The sequence below is a fragment of the Trichosporon asahii genome (genome assembly GCF_000293215.1).
Source record: "Trichosporon asahii var. asahii CBS 2479 unplaced genomic scaffold scaffold00051, whole genome shotgun sequence".
In the NCBI taxonomy this organism is placed as follows: domain Eukaryota; kingdom Fungi; phylum Basidiomycota; class Tremellomycetes; order Trichosporonales; family Trichosporonaceae; genus Trichosporon; species Trichosporon asahii.
In genome coordinates, this window is record NW_014040873.1 from 865396 (window position 1) to 878735 (window position 13340).

Sequence of the window (13340 nt, forward strand, 5' to 3'; positions counted from 1 at the left end):
CCCTCGTATCCGACCATGGGTGGTGTGTGCAGCACATGCTGCGGCCAGCGCCGCAAGAACAACTATGAGCCCCTTTTGCTCGAGAATGAACGCGAGGCTGTCGCAGACCTCTTGCAGTATCTGGAAAGTGAGTGTAGGGGTATTGGTCGGTTTAACTGACTGAGAGACCGGAGCACGACAAACTTCTTCCAAGGCTCACCCCTCGCGGCGCTCACAACTCTGTCCTTTTCCGATAACGTCGACCTTCAACGTTCGGCTGCGTTAGCCTTCGCAGAGATTACTGAGAAGGAGGTCCACGAAGTCGGCCGCGACACTCTGGACCCCGTCCTCTATCTCTTAACCAGCCATGACAGCGAGGTGCAGCGCGCTGCCAGCGCCGCGCTCGGCAATCTGGCCGTCAATGGTGAGCATCCATACGAGGCATGCTGACGCGTAGCCGAGAACAAGCTACTCATTGTCTCCCTCGGAGGCCTTGAACCGTTGATCAGGCAAATGCTGAGCCCCAATGTCGAGGTTCAGTGCAATGCTGTCGGATGCGTGACCAACCTGGCTACTCATGGTGAGTTTTTCTGTCAAGAGGCTCGTGCTCATGCCCTAGATGAAAACAAGACTGCTATCGCCAAGTCTGGCGCTCTTGTTCCACTCACGCGTCTGGCCAAGTCAAAGGACATGCGCGTTCAGCGTAATGCCACCGGTGCTCTCCTCAACATGACTCACTCTGGTGCGTGCCGCGAGCTTTCCACCTCCTGACGTCAGACGAGAACAGGCAGCAGCTCGTCAATGCGGGAGCGATTCCTGTGCTGGTTAGTCTCCTCAATTCACCCGACACCGATGTTCAATACTATTGCACAACTGCTCTGAGTAACATTGCCGTGGACTGTATGTTTTGATTCCTGTCCTCCGTCTGACGGCAGCTACCAATCGCAAAAAGCTCGCCATGACCGAGCCTAAACTTGTGCAGAGCCTCGTGGCTCTGATGGACAGCCAGAGCCTCAAGGTTCAGTGCCAGGCAGCTCTTGCTCTGAGAAACCTCGCGAGCGATGGTGAGTTGTGGGGCAGTCGTTCACTAACCCGCAGAAAAGTACCAGGTGGAGATTGTCAAGGCCGATGGCCTGAAGCCTCTGCTGCGCCTCCTGCACTCGTCGTATCTCCCTCTTGTTCTCTCTGCAGCGGCTTGTGTCCGCAACGTGTCGATTCACCCCGCCAACGAGTCGCCCATCATCGAGGCTGGCTTCCTCCAGCCGCTCATTGGTCTGTTGTCGTTTGACGAGAACGAGGAGGTGCAGTGCCATGCGATTTCGACGCTGCGCAACCTTGCTGCCAGCAGTGAGAGCAACAAGGGCGCCATTGTCGAAGCTGGAGCCGTCGATCGTATTCAGGAGCTGGTTCTTCAAGTTCCGCTTGCCGTGCAGAGCGAGATGACTGCCTGCGTTGCAGTTCTTGCGCTTAGCGGTGAGTTGAGCATTTTCCGGCGTTGAGCTGACTGCAGACAACCTCAAGCCTCAGCTCCTTGAAATGGGCATTTGCGAGGTGCTCATTCCTCTCACCAACTCGCCCAGTGTGGAAGTGCAGGGCAACAGTGCGGCCGCTCTCGGAAACCTATCCAGCAAGGCTGCCGAGGACTATGCCCCGTTCAATGCCGTGTGGAACAAGCCTGACGGAGGACTACACGCGTATCTCGTCCGATTCCTTAGCAGCGCAGACACGACGTTCCAGCACATCGCCGTGTGGACGATTGTTCAGCTGCTGGAGGCTAAGGACCCCCAACTGACGAGCAACATTCGCAACTCTACGATTCTCATCTCCTCGATTCGCCAGCTGGCCGACTCTGCACCCTCAGACAGTCAACCGAAGCTTCACTCGGACGACGAATTTGACGAGGACGGAATGTTTGAGGACGGAGAGGGGGAGATCTATGGGCTTGCGAAGCGCATCTTGGAGCTGGTGGACGGAGACGGCGAAGACAAGCAAGGTGCCCAGCAAGGCGAAGACGGTGAGGAGGATCACGCAGCCCTGAGGGCCAGCGTTCACAAGGCCTTACGGGGGCAGTAATTCGTAATTATTCTATGTCACATGTTTAGTACTATCTACCCGCACTCATGAAAAAGTCATTGACGCGCTTCAGAGCGGCTCGAGGTGGGTTGCCGTCGGGCCAGAGAGCCACGAGACGGTGGAGACGGTCAGCAATGACGCTCTTGTCCACCACACTGTCATCCCTGCACATCAACGTGACGGCAACGGGGATGATCACTTTCCGAGCTTGTGACAGGGCTGCTGGGTCAAGCTTGGCCGTCGGAGGTTTAGGCAGTCCTTCCAAGTCACCCTGCATTGCGGGAGCAAGGAGGACGCCCCTGTCAGAAGTCGCAACGTGGGAATGAAGCTGACGCAGAGCCACAACATAGGCCTTGGGCTCAGCCCTGGGGCATGGGACTGCGAAAAAGGCGTCCCCGTTGCTCAGAGGGACAATCGTCGGGCCACTGTACGGCTTTCGAACTTCTGCGACCCACACTGTTACCCACACCTGTGGCGGCTCGAAGGCAAGCTTGCCAGTAGTCTTGCCGAGATCGAGCGCAATTGCTTCGTCGACCTGGGTAGCGCGCGCCCAAGAGTCCTCGCTGAGATCCAGAGCCTGCAGGGGCGCACAGACACTCTCGTCCTGGACAAGATTGTCGACCAGCGGTGGCAGCTCGTCTCGACTGGCGGATAGCAAGTCCTTTTTGTGTCGGTGGTACAGTGCAGGCTTTAGCCCCTGCTTGTCAGCGCCGTCAGGCTCTTAGCATTTACCCTTCCCCAGAGCTCGTCGTCATCACCTGCTCCCGGAACGTAATCAAAGGCTACGGTTCGGGAAAACATACCACTACCGAGACGCGTAGCGGTGGGTAACACATCACCTCGGCCGTCGTCGCCGTTCACCCAACGGGAAGCCGAGAGACAAATGATGGGCGTGTAAGGCGGGTCGAGAGGAATCTCGGGAGCCCTGCTAGTCGCCGGATGAATGAAGAAGGGCCGCAGGGGTTTTGTCAGTTTGGGGAGAGGCAGAACCGACCCCTGCTGTCAGTGCTTGTCTGATGTAAAACATACTTCGAGCTTTTCCGCCCAATCGTCGAGTTTCGCTTCAATTTGGGAGCGCTCCGAGGGCGATACAATGGCAGGGAGATAGATATTTTCGTCCCAATCGTCCAGATCACGACGGAGAGCGATGGCTCGGTTGACAACAGAGCACCAGATGGGAACGGTTTTTGACAGGCCATCAGGCATGCGCTGGCGTCAGCCGTGAGGGATGTGCGCCACGCACCTTTCCTCGCCGCGTTGAATCGACGAGGATGAACCTGAGCGTTAGACGAGAGTATGACGGCGCACGCACCCAGCGTTCCTCTCTGCCCATTCTGCCAGCGGCAGGTTTGACCTTCTCAAGTTGAAGTCCCAATTCTGCACAGGTCAGGATCCGTCCGATATGCCAGCCCACCAAGGTGTGCCCGTCGGTAGATTTGAAGTATGCGTATACGCTTGAGCTTGTCTGCGCTGTCAGACCAACGTGCGCATAGCTTTGTCTCACCGAGGGATCACAGTACCACGTCCCACAACGTTGGTTGGCTAAGGCATCAGTGAACACCCGGGTAGCCACGCTCACCGACGACTTTGAACCTGTTGTTGAACCACCTCTCAGCCACGTTGCGGACAAACTGTTCGTCTGAGGCTATTGAGTGTATCCGGTTGAACAAGTCATGTTGCGCGGCGTGCTTCTTGACGGCTTTCAGATCGCTCATAGTATGTACGGTTGTAAGAAAGTGGAGGTGTCCAAAGTTTCAGCTAGGCACATGTTGACATTTGACACATGCCGAACAATGAAGCCAAGACCCCGCCCTGGCAAGCCAATTTCGAAGACGGTGGAGATGCTCCGCTCCAACGAGCAGCTCAAGCGTGCTGGCAAGGGCAAGGAGAAGGCTGTGTTACGAGGCTTGAGCGACGTTGTGCAGGGTATGAGTCATGCTGAGTTACGCTAACATACAGTCCATGGCAACCTTCCCGGGGCCGTTCAGGTCGAGCGCTTTGCTGAGGTAGGGGCATTCGCTAGGTAGTGCTAATCTCCCCAGGCTCGAGCTCTCGAGGTGGCCGCTCTTCAGACGGCCGCCAAGGTAGCAGCGTGAGTTCCAACGTTGAGCATTGCTAACGTCAGAGCTAGCAACACTTCCCGCGCTTTCCAGTCGCTCCCACGGCATTTGAGGAGGAGGGCCGCCAGTCACAATCCACGGCGCGTGCCAAAGTACTTGAAGGAGAGGGCGGCTGCAGAGGTTGGTCTGTCGTTTGATGGGTTTCTGACGGTAGATTGATCTCGGAGACAACATTGTGAAGTTGCAGAGACGAAAGGCCAAGCTTCGCGCTCGCGGCAACTCCAAGGGTCAAAGCAGGACCCAACAGCTGCGTCTTCGGCAACGCGGAAAGGCTTGGCTGGCAACGCACATGTTTCATGCGAAACGCTTCCACATGACCAACGTGTGGGGGTACCGCCTCCCTCAAACCCCGACACTCAAATCATTCCGCTCTTCCTATCGCGCGGCCCGCCGCCGAGTGTGCCTCCGGGATACGAGCTATTTCGGCGTGATTGAGCTCGAGGCGGCCCGTGAGCAAATACTGGAGCTGCTGAGTTTGGTCGTGGGCGGAGCGGTCTTTGCCGGTCCAAGGTGAGTCGGTCGTTTGTGCTGCAGCTGAACGTGTCAGGTTTGAGGACGGGTCTCGTTCAGCTCATGTCAACGTTTACGGGCGAGGTCAGTTTCCTCGTGGTCTGATCGGGCCAGCAGAGCTGCTCTGGGTACCGTCAGAGACTGCCCCAGCCGCGGTCTGGATCCGCGTTCACCCCTCCATCTTCCGGGAAACCTGGGACGCTCTGGCCAGTCCGTCTGTCCGACTGAGGGATCTGCGCACAGAGCTAGAGTCTTTTGATCTGATGGGTCCTTTGTCCGGGAGCACCATCCTGCGGTCGCTTCCCTTCAGTCCATCTGAGCCGGAAGAGAACCGCCAGGCAATCATTGATGCTCTCACGTGCGATGCTGCTGCGCTTCCAGACGGTCTGACGCTCAACTTCACCGCTGTCGACCCCCGTTTATCGTAGGTCTAGTGGCGAGGATCGGTGCTCACGGCAGGTATCCACCACGCCACCAGTACACCACGACTCGGAGTGAATGTCAGTCCTCCCAGCCAAGGCTGTGGTCCAGGGCGTGCCGCCTTCAGCTATCAAAGCCTGCTTTCAAGAAGGCTGAGCTCGACGAGCGACGACGTCAGTCCGGGCTTCCGGGGAAGAGGTTGGCGCCTACCGACAAGGATGACTACATTCCAATTATGATCATTAAGCGGCAGGTGGGAACGAACGAGGAGCGTAATGCCATGTTTCACGGATTCTCGATCGTCTTCCCGAAAGGCTGGTCCATGGCGCTGCTTCCCTCTTTCGCCTATTGCGGGGCCAAGCTCACGGGTATCTTTGAAGCGCAGGTCCAACATCGTGAAGCGGGCGTTCCGTCCTTTCCAGAGCACTATGGTGCTGTGTGCCAAGCTGCTACAGAGTACGAAGACGCGCAGGCCAAGGACGCGGAGCGACGGTGGATCCGCAAACCCCCCGGTAAGCGCATCGATTTCACTGCTTTGAATGTGGATCATCCTTTCAAGCCAGACTGGAACGCGATCGTTCGCGTGAGTACGACATTGCGAGGATGAGACTGATGACAGGATGAACCTTGGCTACTGGAATCATCCCTCGTTGCGTTGCTGGAGCGTCTGTCGCGTTCGAATGATCCTGCTGCCTCTCTGCTGTCCGCGCTCAACACGATCCGCAACCGTAGGGGTATGGACCCCGTCCCAGAGGAGAGCGCGGCATCCCTTTTCCAGACGTGTGTGTGCCACATGGAAGTCGATGTCCTGGGACGTGGTTCCCCTTTGGACATGGCTATGATATACAAGGTTGGCGCAGAGCAGGTAAGTATTCCACAAGGTTAGAGCTGACGATCAAGCCGATCGGGTTCGTGTCGACTGGTAACATTTCCCTCACTCGTGGCAAGGGTCACGGCCTCGCAACGGTCTCTTTGTCCGCCTACCTTGACCTGATGCGCGCAGGTGAACCCAACGTGCTGGTCCGCAACCAAAACAGCCTTACGAGTCGTCTAGCAGCTCTCCGTCCTGTAGTGAATCATGCATAGAGGCGTGCCTGACACCACGTGATCTGATTTACCTCCGTGCCGACCGCGGTCCAAGCTGGAGCGCGAGTTCACCTTCCATCAGCGACTTACACGACGTTGCTTTCTCAGCATACGCGACATGCCCATTCCACAGATTATTGCGGCCCCCATCGCCCAGTTGGTTCGCCGGCGCTCCTTTCCAAAATCTGCCAGCTCGACGGGATTCGTCACTCCCATCAAGCTAGCCTTGACGGCGGGTGTGCAGCGCCTAGACCTGTCACGAGATCCTCGTGAGGTGTGGGCGCGTGTGCGATCATGGCAGGCGACGCCAGCGCGCCTCGCTCAGCTGGGCATCATGCTAGCGGTTTGGATCTATGCGATATGGATCATGACTACGCCGACGTTCCTGTGGTCGTTGCTGATTCCGGCCGTCTTCATCCTGGCCTGCTCGTTCCCAATCACCAACCAGCTGATCTGGCCTGCGGCTCCTATCTTTACCTGGGTGCTTCTCTTCTTCTCGGCTCGCTACATTCCGACAGATTCGCGGCCTGCCATCCACGTCGCGCTCCTGCCAGCGCTCGAGTCGGTTCTCTACGGTGCCAACATTTCCGATCTACAGACCCGTTTGACCCACCCCCTCTTGGACGTCCTCGCCTGGCTCCCGTACGGCGTTCTTCATTTTGCGCTCCCCTTTGTCGTTGCGGTTCTGCTGTGGCTGTTTGGACCAAAGGGATCCGTTCAATACTGGGGCAAGGCCTTTGGCTTTATGAACCTGTTCGGTGTCATTACTCAAATCGTCCTCCCCTGCGCGGCGCCTTGTGAGTGAAATGAGCGGCACCGTTCTGACAGCCAGGGTACGAGATTATCCACGGCTTAACGCCTGCCGACTATGCGATGAAGGGCTCACCGGGAGGTCTCTTGCGTATTGACCGCGTGTTCCACTCCTCTGGATACACCAACGCCTTTGGGTCGGCGCCTCTGGTCTTTGGCGCCTTTCCCTCGCTCCACTCTGGAAGCGCTGTCATGGAGGCGCTGTTCCTCGCGCACTTTTTCCCTTTCCTGAAGCCAGTGTACTGGACCTATGTCGGCATCCTGTGGTGGGCCACCATGTATCTGTCGCACCACTACCTGGTCGACCTCACGGGTGGCGCCTGTCTCAGCGTCCTCGTCTTTTACCTGTTCATGCCCGCCGAGTTCAAGGACAGCGACAACATCAAGTGGCCTAACAGCGCCGAGTACGAGATGCTCAACAACGGCGGCGGCGGTGCAAACGATGTTGATTTCGACGAGGAGATTCGCCGCCTCGAGGAGAGCGAGGGTATCCCTCCCGGAGACGAGGAGAGCCGGATCGAGGTTCCCGAGAGCAATCTCGGCCCGCCCTCCGGAGCGCCGAGAACCAAGCGCTCGGTGAGCTGGGGTGAGACCCAGGTACTGGGCGAGGAGCGCCCAGAGTAGCTTTCGCCGCAATTGAGATGTCATGCATACAATGATTAGCCTAGATGAGTTACTGTTACGTGCGGCGCGCAAAGTCGCGGTCGCCGAGCCCGCCGGGCCGGGGCTGAGCGGCCCACTTGGGGATGATGCCCATGTGACGCGCGCGGCGGATCATCTTGCCGACACGGCGCTGGCTCTTCCACGTGAGACCGGTCAAGTTGCGGCCCTTGATCATGCCGAGGGGGTTGAGGAAGGCGTAGGACATGAGCGGGTTGTTGATGTGGTCCATCGGGTTCTCGCCACGGAGGAAGAAGGGGTCGATCTGCTTGGCAACCTTGCGCCGCGGGCCGACCAGTGGACGCTTCACCCTGATCTCAGCCTCGGGGTAGAGGTCCTTCGAGGTAAAGTTGTGCGGCTGGGTGATCTGGTGTCAGCGTACTAAGGCAGTGGTTGCACACCTTTCCGGGCAGGAACGGTCTCCTCCTCTCGTCCGTGACATCGCGGAGGCCGACAGAGTCGATCATTGAGCGCGCGGCGCTATTCGTGCTGGCGGCCGAGGCGGCGCCAGAGTTGCGTCCTGCGGTCAGGCGCGCAAGAAAGTCGGACGTTGCCTTGCGCGTGTCCTCGGATGCCGCCCGGGCAGAGGTGTGCAGCGCGCGCGAGCGAAAGAGGGAGGCCATGGTGGAGTTGGAGGTTGATACGACTGCAACGAAAGGAAAGCATCATCACCCTGGACTTTTTTCGGAGGTGATAGGCGGAAACAAACCTAAACACGTGGCTACCTCGCAATCATGCATTTCTCAATGGATACGCAAGATGCATAGCATCTACATAATTTTGTATAAAATCTTCCGTACATTCTGCTTCTTCTAGTCCCTGTACTCGAGCTCAGTGTTGTAGTTGAGGGCAGTGTCAACGGGCGAGAAAATGTCGCCGCCGCGCTTCTTGTAGAAGTCGACAACCTTTTGGGCGTTCGAGGCGATGCCCTCGGGGGTGAGGCCAAACTTCTTGTAGGCGTCCTGGTAAGGAGCCGAGGCGCCCCAGGCGCGGAGACCGACGGCCTCCTGAGCGTACTTGTACCAGGGGAGGGTGTTGTAGGCCTCGACGGCCATGATGGGGGCACCCGAGGGGAGGACCGAGAGACGGTACTCCTTGGGCTGCTCGTCAAAGACCTCGAAGCAGGGGAGCGACGAGATGCGGACCTTGAGACCCTTCTCGCGGAGAATCTTGGCGGCGTCGACGACGATGGAGACCTCGGAACCGGTCGAGACGATCGTAATGTCGGCCTTGTCCTCCTCCTCGAGAACGTAACCACCCTTGCGGGCCTTGTCGACGGAAGATCCCTTGAGCTGGGGGAGGTTCTGGCGCGAGAGAGCCAGGGTGGACGGGGTGTGGGCCGAGGAGATGGCAGCGTAGTACGAGGCAGAGGTCTCGTTGCCGTCGGCAGGGCGCCAGAACTGCATGTTGGGGGTAGCACGGAGCCAGGCAGCGGTCTCGACCGGCTGGTGGGTGGGGCCGTCCTCGCCGAGACCAATCGAGTCGTGGGTGGCAATGTTGATGACGCGCAGCTTGGAGAGAGCGGAGAGACGGACGGCACCGGCAGCGTACGAGACAAAGTTGAGGAAGGTGGCGTCAAAGGGGATCAGACCGCCGTAGGCAGCGATACCGTTCGAGATGGCAACCATGCCGTGCTCACGAACACCGTAGCGGATGTAGCGACCCTTGTACGAGCCGAGGCCGGACGAGGGAGGCTGGAAGTCCTCGGCGCCCTTCCAGCGGGTGAGGTTGGAGCCGGTAAGGTCGGCCGATCCACCGATGAGCTCGGGAATGACGGGGGCAATGGCGTTGAGCACAGTCTCGGAGAGCTTGCGCGAGGCAATAGCAGGCTGGTCGGGGGTGTAGGTGGGGAGGTGCTTCTCCCAGCCCTCGGGGAGGCGGCCAGAGACGCGACGGAGGAGCTCGGCGGCGTCCTCGGGATACTTTTCCTGGTACTTCTTGAAAAGGGCGTCCCAGTCGCGCTCCTTCTGCTCACCCTTGTCGCGGACCTTGTCAAAGACGGCCTGGACGTCCTGGGGAATGACGAACGACTCGTCGGGGTTGAAGCCCCACTTCTCCTTGAGCTGCTTGATGTCGTCGGCCTTGAGGGGAGAGCCGTGGACATCGTGGCCGCCCTGCTTGAGCGAACCGTAGCCAATGGTGGTGCGGAGGTTGATGATGGTGGGCTTGGTCTGGCAGTCGCGAGCCTGGGCAATGGCACCCGAGATGGCATCGAGGTCAGTGTCACCGGCGTCAACGTGGAGAACGTCCCAGCCGTAGGCGCGGAAGCGGCCCTCGACGTCCTCGGTGAAGGAGACGTCAGTGTCACCGTCAATGGTGATGCGGTTGTCGTCCCAGATGGCAATCAGGTTGTTAAGCTGAAGGTGGCCAGCGAGCGAGCACGCCTCGGAGGCGACACCCTCCTGGAGACAGCCGTCACCGAGGAAGACGTAGGTCTTGTTGTTGATAAGGTCAAAGCCGTCCTTGTTGAAGACAGCGCCCTGGTGGGCCTGAGCAATAGCGAGACCGACAGCGTTCGAGATACCCTGGCCAAGGGGGCCGGTGGTGACCTCAATTCCGGGGGTGTGGTCGACCTCGGGGTGGCCGGGGGTCTTGGAGTCGAGCTGACGGAACGACTTGAGGTCCTCCATCGAGACGTCGTAGCCCGTAAGGTGGAGGAGGACGTACTGGAGGGCACAGCTGGGCAAGTCAGAAAAAAAAACAAAGTGCAGCAACTCACGCGTGGCCGTTGGAGAGGACGAAGCGGTCACGGTTGTACCACTTGGGGTCCTTGGGGTTGTAGTTCATGTACCTGGTCCAGAGGACGTAGGCAACAGGGGCCATACCCTGGGGTTAGAAGGGATAATCGAATTGCTCACCATGGGGGCACCGGGGTGACCAGAGTTGGCCTGGCGTCAGCACTATATTTTGCATGGACTCACCTTGGCGACAACATCCGCCGCGAGGGTACGGATGGTGCTGCAAAGTTAGTGTTCTGCAAGACGTCATGGAAGGTCATGGTAAAAGACCGATGCCGAGACTTACTTGACGGCCTTTGTGTCAATGTCGGAGAAGGAGGACATGCTGGTGGTGGTGAGCTAGACGGATCGAGCAAAGCACAAGAGTCTGGCTCACTTTAAGAGGAAGGGGGATGGAGAGGTGAGAGAAGGGTGCCGAGCCTGATTTTGGGGGAACCCGTGTGTGGGAGCTGTTCGCTGAGAAATCCCGAGTGTGAGTCGTTTCTCCCGCCATGCGCCCGCCATGTCTGCCTTCCCTGCCACCGCACGTCATTCCAGAACAGGCGGAGATATGCCTCCGCTCCACTCTGCCCCGGCCCGGTCACCGATCATGACACCTGCGTCGTGTCCCCGGCTGTCACCCGGCTGTCAGCGAGCTCGGCGACGTAATGTTGATGCAGCAGCGCTCCCATGCATCAGTCAGCGTTCTCCCAGCAGAGGAAGGATCTTTCAAAATCGTTCTAGACCCGGCTTCACGTGGTTCCGCTATCCCTGCATGCCCTGCAGGCAGGCAGGCAGGCAGCATGACAACGGGCATCAGTCGCAGCCTGGCACGTTTATCGTGATGCAATGAGGCGGGGTATCGTTCAGCAGAACGTGAGCGAGGCGGGCTGTAGATCCGCTTTCAATCCCCGACCCGCACTTCGGACGACACCCACATAGCCGATCTCTACAGGCACACAAGCGCCGGTCCCCCGGGGCCGTTATTTATCATCGCTCCCGTCTGATCGCGTCTGAGCATGCCGAGGCGCCGGGTAGCGTTTCGAGCATTCGGAGGGTCCATTTGATGGCAGATTCCAGCAGCTGCAGCATTATCTTGATAAACAGCAGTCTTTTGATCGTTGCTTTCATTGACAAACACTGACCAGGGGACGCAATAACCCCCCTTCGTGCATCGTGTACATGCTTCAGAAACCAAGAGTAAATCGCGCAGCGCGATATCTGCCGACTACCACCCGACATGTCTCCGTCCGCATATCATCGAAGCACCTCCTGCCTCGCGCTTGCTGCCTACTCGTTCTCTACGACGAGCCTCTGCGTGCCCTTGTACATCTCGCTGATCTGTCCCTGGCGTTCGATCGGGCCAAACTCGCTCTGGGCGAGCTTCCACCAGCTCTCGAGCTTATCTTCCTTGAGGACGCCATTGTCGTTCACAAGATCCGGCAGGTGGTGGGGAGCGCCATACCCGTTCTGCGCCGCCTGCGCTGCAGCGCCTGCCGCCTTGAGAGCGTCAGGCGGGGTCGTCGTCTTGTCGCCGAGCAGCGCCAGGGCCGGCGCAAAGGTCTCGTCCGTGTGTTGCAAAAAGTACTTGCGAAAGTTGTACGAGGCGTAGCGCTGCGACGCCTGGCGCGTCGCGTTGTAGAGCGCCTGCACCTGCGCGAGAGTGGGCTTGGTCGACATGATGGATGATGAATGGTTGAGAGTGGAGTGTGGCAATGATGCAATAAGTGTAGTGGTATTTGCTTCCGTCGTCGATTCAATGCATATTAATCTATAGCACTTAGGCAGAGACACCCTGGCCGGCGAGATAGCGCTTGAGGTCGCCCATGAGGGTGACCTGCTCATCGAGCGTAAGCGACGTGACCACGGTCTGGATGATGGATCCGACAGTGACGTTCTGAATACGGATGAGCGACGAGTAGTAGACATAGGCAAAGATGCCCATGAGGAACTGGCAGTCCATACGGTCAGTCATACCGCCGTGACCGGGAATGGAGTGACCAAAGTCCTTGATGTTAAAGGCACGCTTGAAGCCAGAGGCGAAGAAGCCGCCGAAAGGAGCGATGAGAGAGGCAAAGGTCGCCATGACGAGCAGGTGAAGCTGGTAAGGTACGTAAGGGATCGCAGGAGGCTCGCGACCAAGGATGGTTGTCAACAGGGCACGGAGCGCGCCGGTAAACTCAAAGTTGCGCCAGACAAAGACGGGGTTCAACTTGCACGACACGTTGGACAGCGCATTGACCCCCAGGTCCTTGGCGGGGCAAATCATGTACGGGAAGCGCATGAAGAAGGAGCCCCACGCAAGACTGAACAGTAGGGTAAGAATGAAGGCGCCAACAAAGCCCTCGACAGTCTTCTTGGGAGAGAGCTTGATCAAAGGCGTGCGGCCGAAAAGCTTGCCACAAACGTAGGCCATGACGTCGTTGCAGATAACGAGCGAGGCAGGGACGAAGAACCAGATGAGGCCCTCGAGAATATTGTTGACAATAAAGTGGCTTGCGGTCAGCACTGTCTGCCTCCAGTGACTTACCTGGAGACCACGACGAGAAGGAGGGTGATGTGGACCCAGCAGAAGAGAGCAAACTGCTGGCGGAGATACTGGCGCTTGAGGTTGGCCACGAAGCCGACGAAACCGAGCACATACAGCATAAAGCTGATGAAGCGGTGGTTCTTGGCAAAGGGAATAAAGTAGGCATCGACAAACACAATGTGCTTAAAGTAGTAGATGATCGACTCGCCATAGAGAAAGTAGTTGGTGACAACGAAGAAATACCTACGAGTTAGTGGAGAACGAGTCGTGACGTACCAGTTGAGCGTCTTGCTCCAGGGGTCCTTGACGTTGCCGCCCTCGGGAGTGATACCGTGGTCACGAAGGTCAAAGAGAGCAGTGACCTCCTTGTAGACGAGCGCCTGACAGATCAACACGAGCACAATCATGTATGGGTGTCCCATGCACAAGAGACCT

General features: G+C 58.2%; 8 protein-coding genes across 8 annotated transcripts; 2 read left to right on the top strand and 6 right to left on the bottom strand.

Annotated features, from left to right (window-relative positions):
• Positions 1–15: 15 nt before the first annotated feature.
• On the top strand, positions 16–2052 carry A1Q1_02706 (Vacuolar protein 8; the record flags this gene model as incomplete). The annotated part of the gene is made up of 5 exons (XM_014323967.1): positions 16–127; positions 194–403; positions 470–721; positions 1078–1452; positions 1490–2052. 5 exons carry the CDS (start codon positions 16–18, stop codon positions 2050–2052), a joined length of 1512 nt encoding a protein of 503 aa, XP_014179442.1.
• A 31-nt stretch (positions 2053–2083) lies between these two features.
• On the bottom strand, positions 2084–3767 carry A1Q1_02707 (uncharacterized protein; the record flags this gene model as incomplete). The annotated part of the gene is made up of 4 exons (XM_014323968.1): positions 2084–2749; positions 3082–3261; positions 3365–3594; positions 3632–3767. 4 exons carry the CDS (start codon positions 3765–3767, stop codon positions 2084–2086), a joined length of 1212 nt encoding a protein of 403 aa, XP_014179443.1.
• A 78-nt stretch (positions 3768–3845) lies between these two features.
• A1Q1_02708 (inositolphosphorylceramide synthase) lies at positions 3846–7622 on the top strand (the record flags this gene model as incomplete). Its single annotated transcript, XM_014323969.1, has 9 exons — positions 3846–3978; positions 4102–4144; positions 4184–4292; positions 4360–4621; positions 4683–5106; positions 5214–5685; positions 5767–5967; positions 6322–6963; positions 7017–7622. 9 exons carry the CDS (start codon positions 3846–3848, stop codon positions 7620–7622), a joined length of 2892 nt encoding a protein of 963 aa, XP_014179444.1.
• A 55-nt stretch (positions 7623–7677) lies between these two features.
• Positions 7678–8281, bottom strand: A1Q1_02709 (30S ribosomal protein S18; the record flags this gene model as incomplete). The annotated part of the gene is made up of 2 exons (XM_014323970.1): positions 7678–8016; positions 8060–8281. The coding sequence occupies 2 exons, from the start codon at positions 8279–8281 to the stop codon at positions 7678–7680; spliced, it is 561 nt and encodes a 186-aa protein (XP_014179445.1).
• A 189-nt stretch (positions 8282–8470) lies between these two features.
• Positions 8471–10720, bottom strand: A1Q1_02710 (uncharacterized protein; the record flags this gene model as incomplete). Its single annotated transcript, XM_014323971.1, has 4 exons — positions 8471–10337; positions 10378–10484; positions 10580–10616; positions 10683–10720. The coding sequence occupies 4 exons, from the start codon at positions 10718–10720 to the stop codon at positions 8471–8473; spliced, it is 2049 nt and encodes a 682-aa protein (XP_014179446.1).
• A 945-nt stretch (positions 10721–11665) lies between these two features.
• On the bottom strand, positions 11666–12055 carry A1Q1_02711 (uncharacterized protein; the record flags this gene model as incomplete). The annotated part of the gene is made up of 1 exon (XM_014323972.1): positions 11666–12055. One exon carries the CDS (start codon positions 12053–12055, stop codon positions 11666–11668), a length of 390 nt encoding a protein of 129 aa, XP_014179447.1.
• Positions 12056–12155: 100 nt separating this feature from the next.
• Positions 12156–12791, bottom strand: A1Q1_02712 (phosphatidate cytidylyltransferase; the record flags this gene model as incomplete). The annotated part of the gene is made up of 1 exon (XM_014323973.1): positions 12156–12791. The coding sequence occupies one exon, from the start codon at positions 12789–12791 to the stop codon at positions 12156–12158; it is 636 nt and encodes a 211-aa protein (XP_014179448.1).
• A 110-nt stretch (positions 12792–12901) lies between these two features.
• Positions 12902–13312, bottom strand: A1Q1_02713 (phosphatidate cytidylyltransferase; the record flags this gene model as incomplete). Its single annotated transcript, XM_014323974.1, has 1 exon — positions 12902–13312. One exon carries the CDS (start codon positions 13310–13312, stop codon positions 12902–12904), a length of 411 nt encoding a protein of 136 aa, XP_014179449.1.
• Positions 13313–13340: the final 28 nt, after the last annotated feature.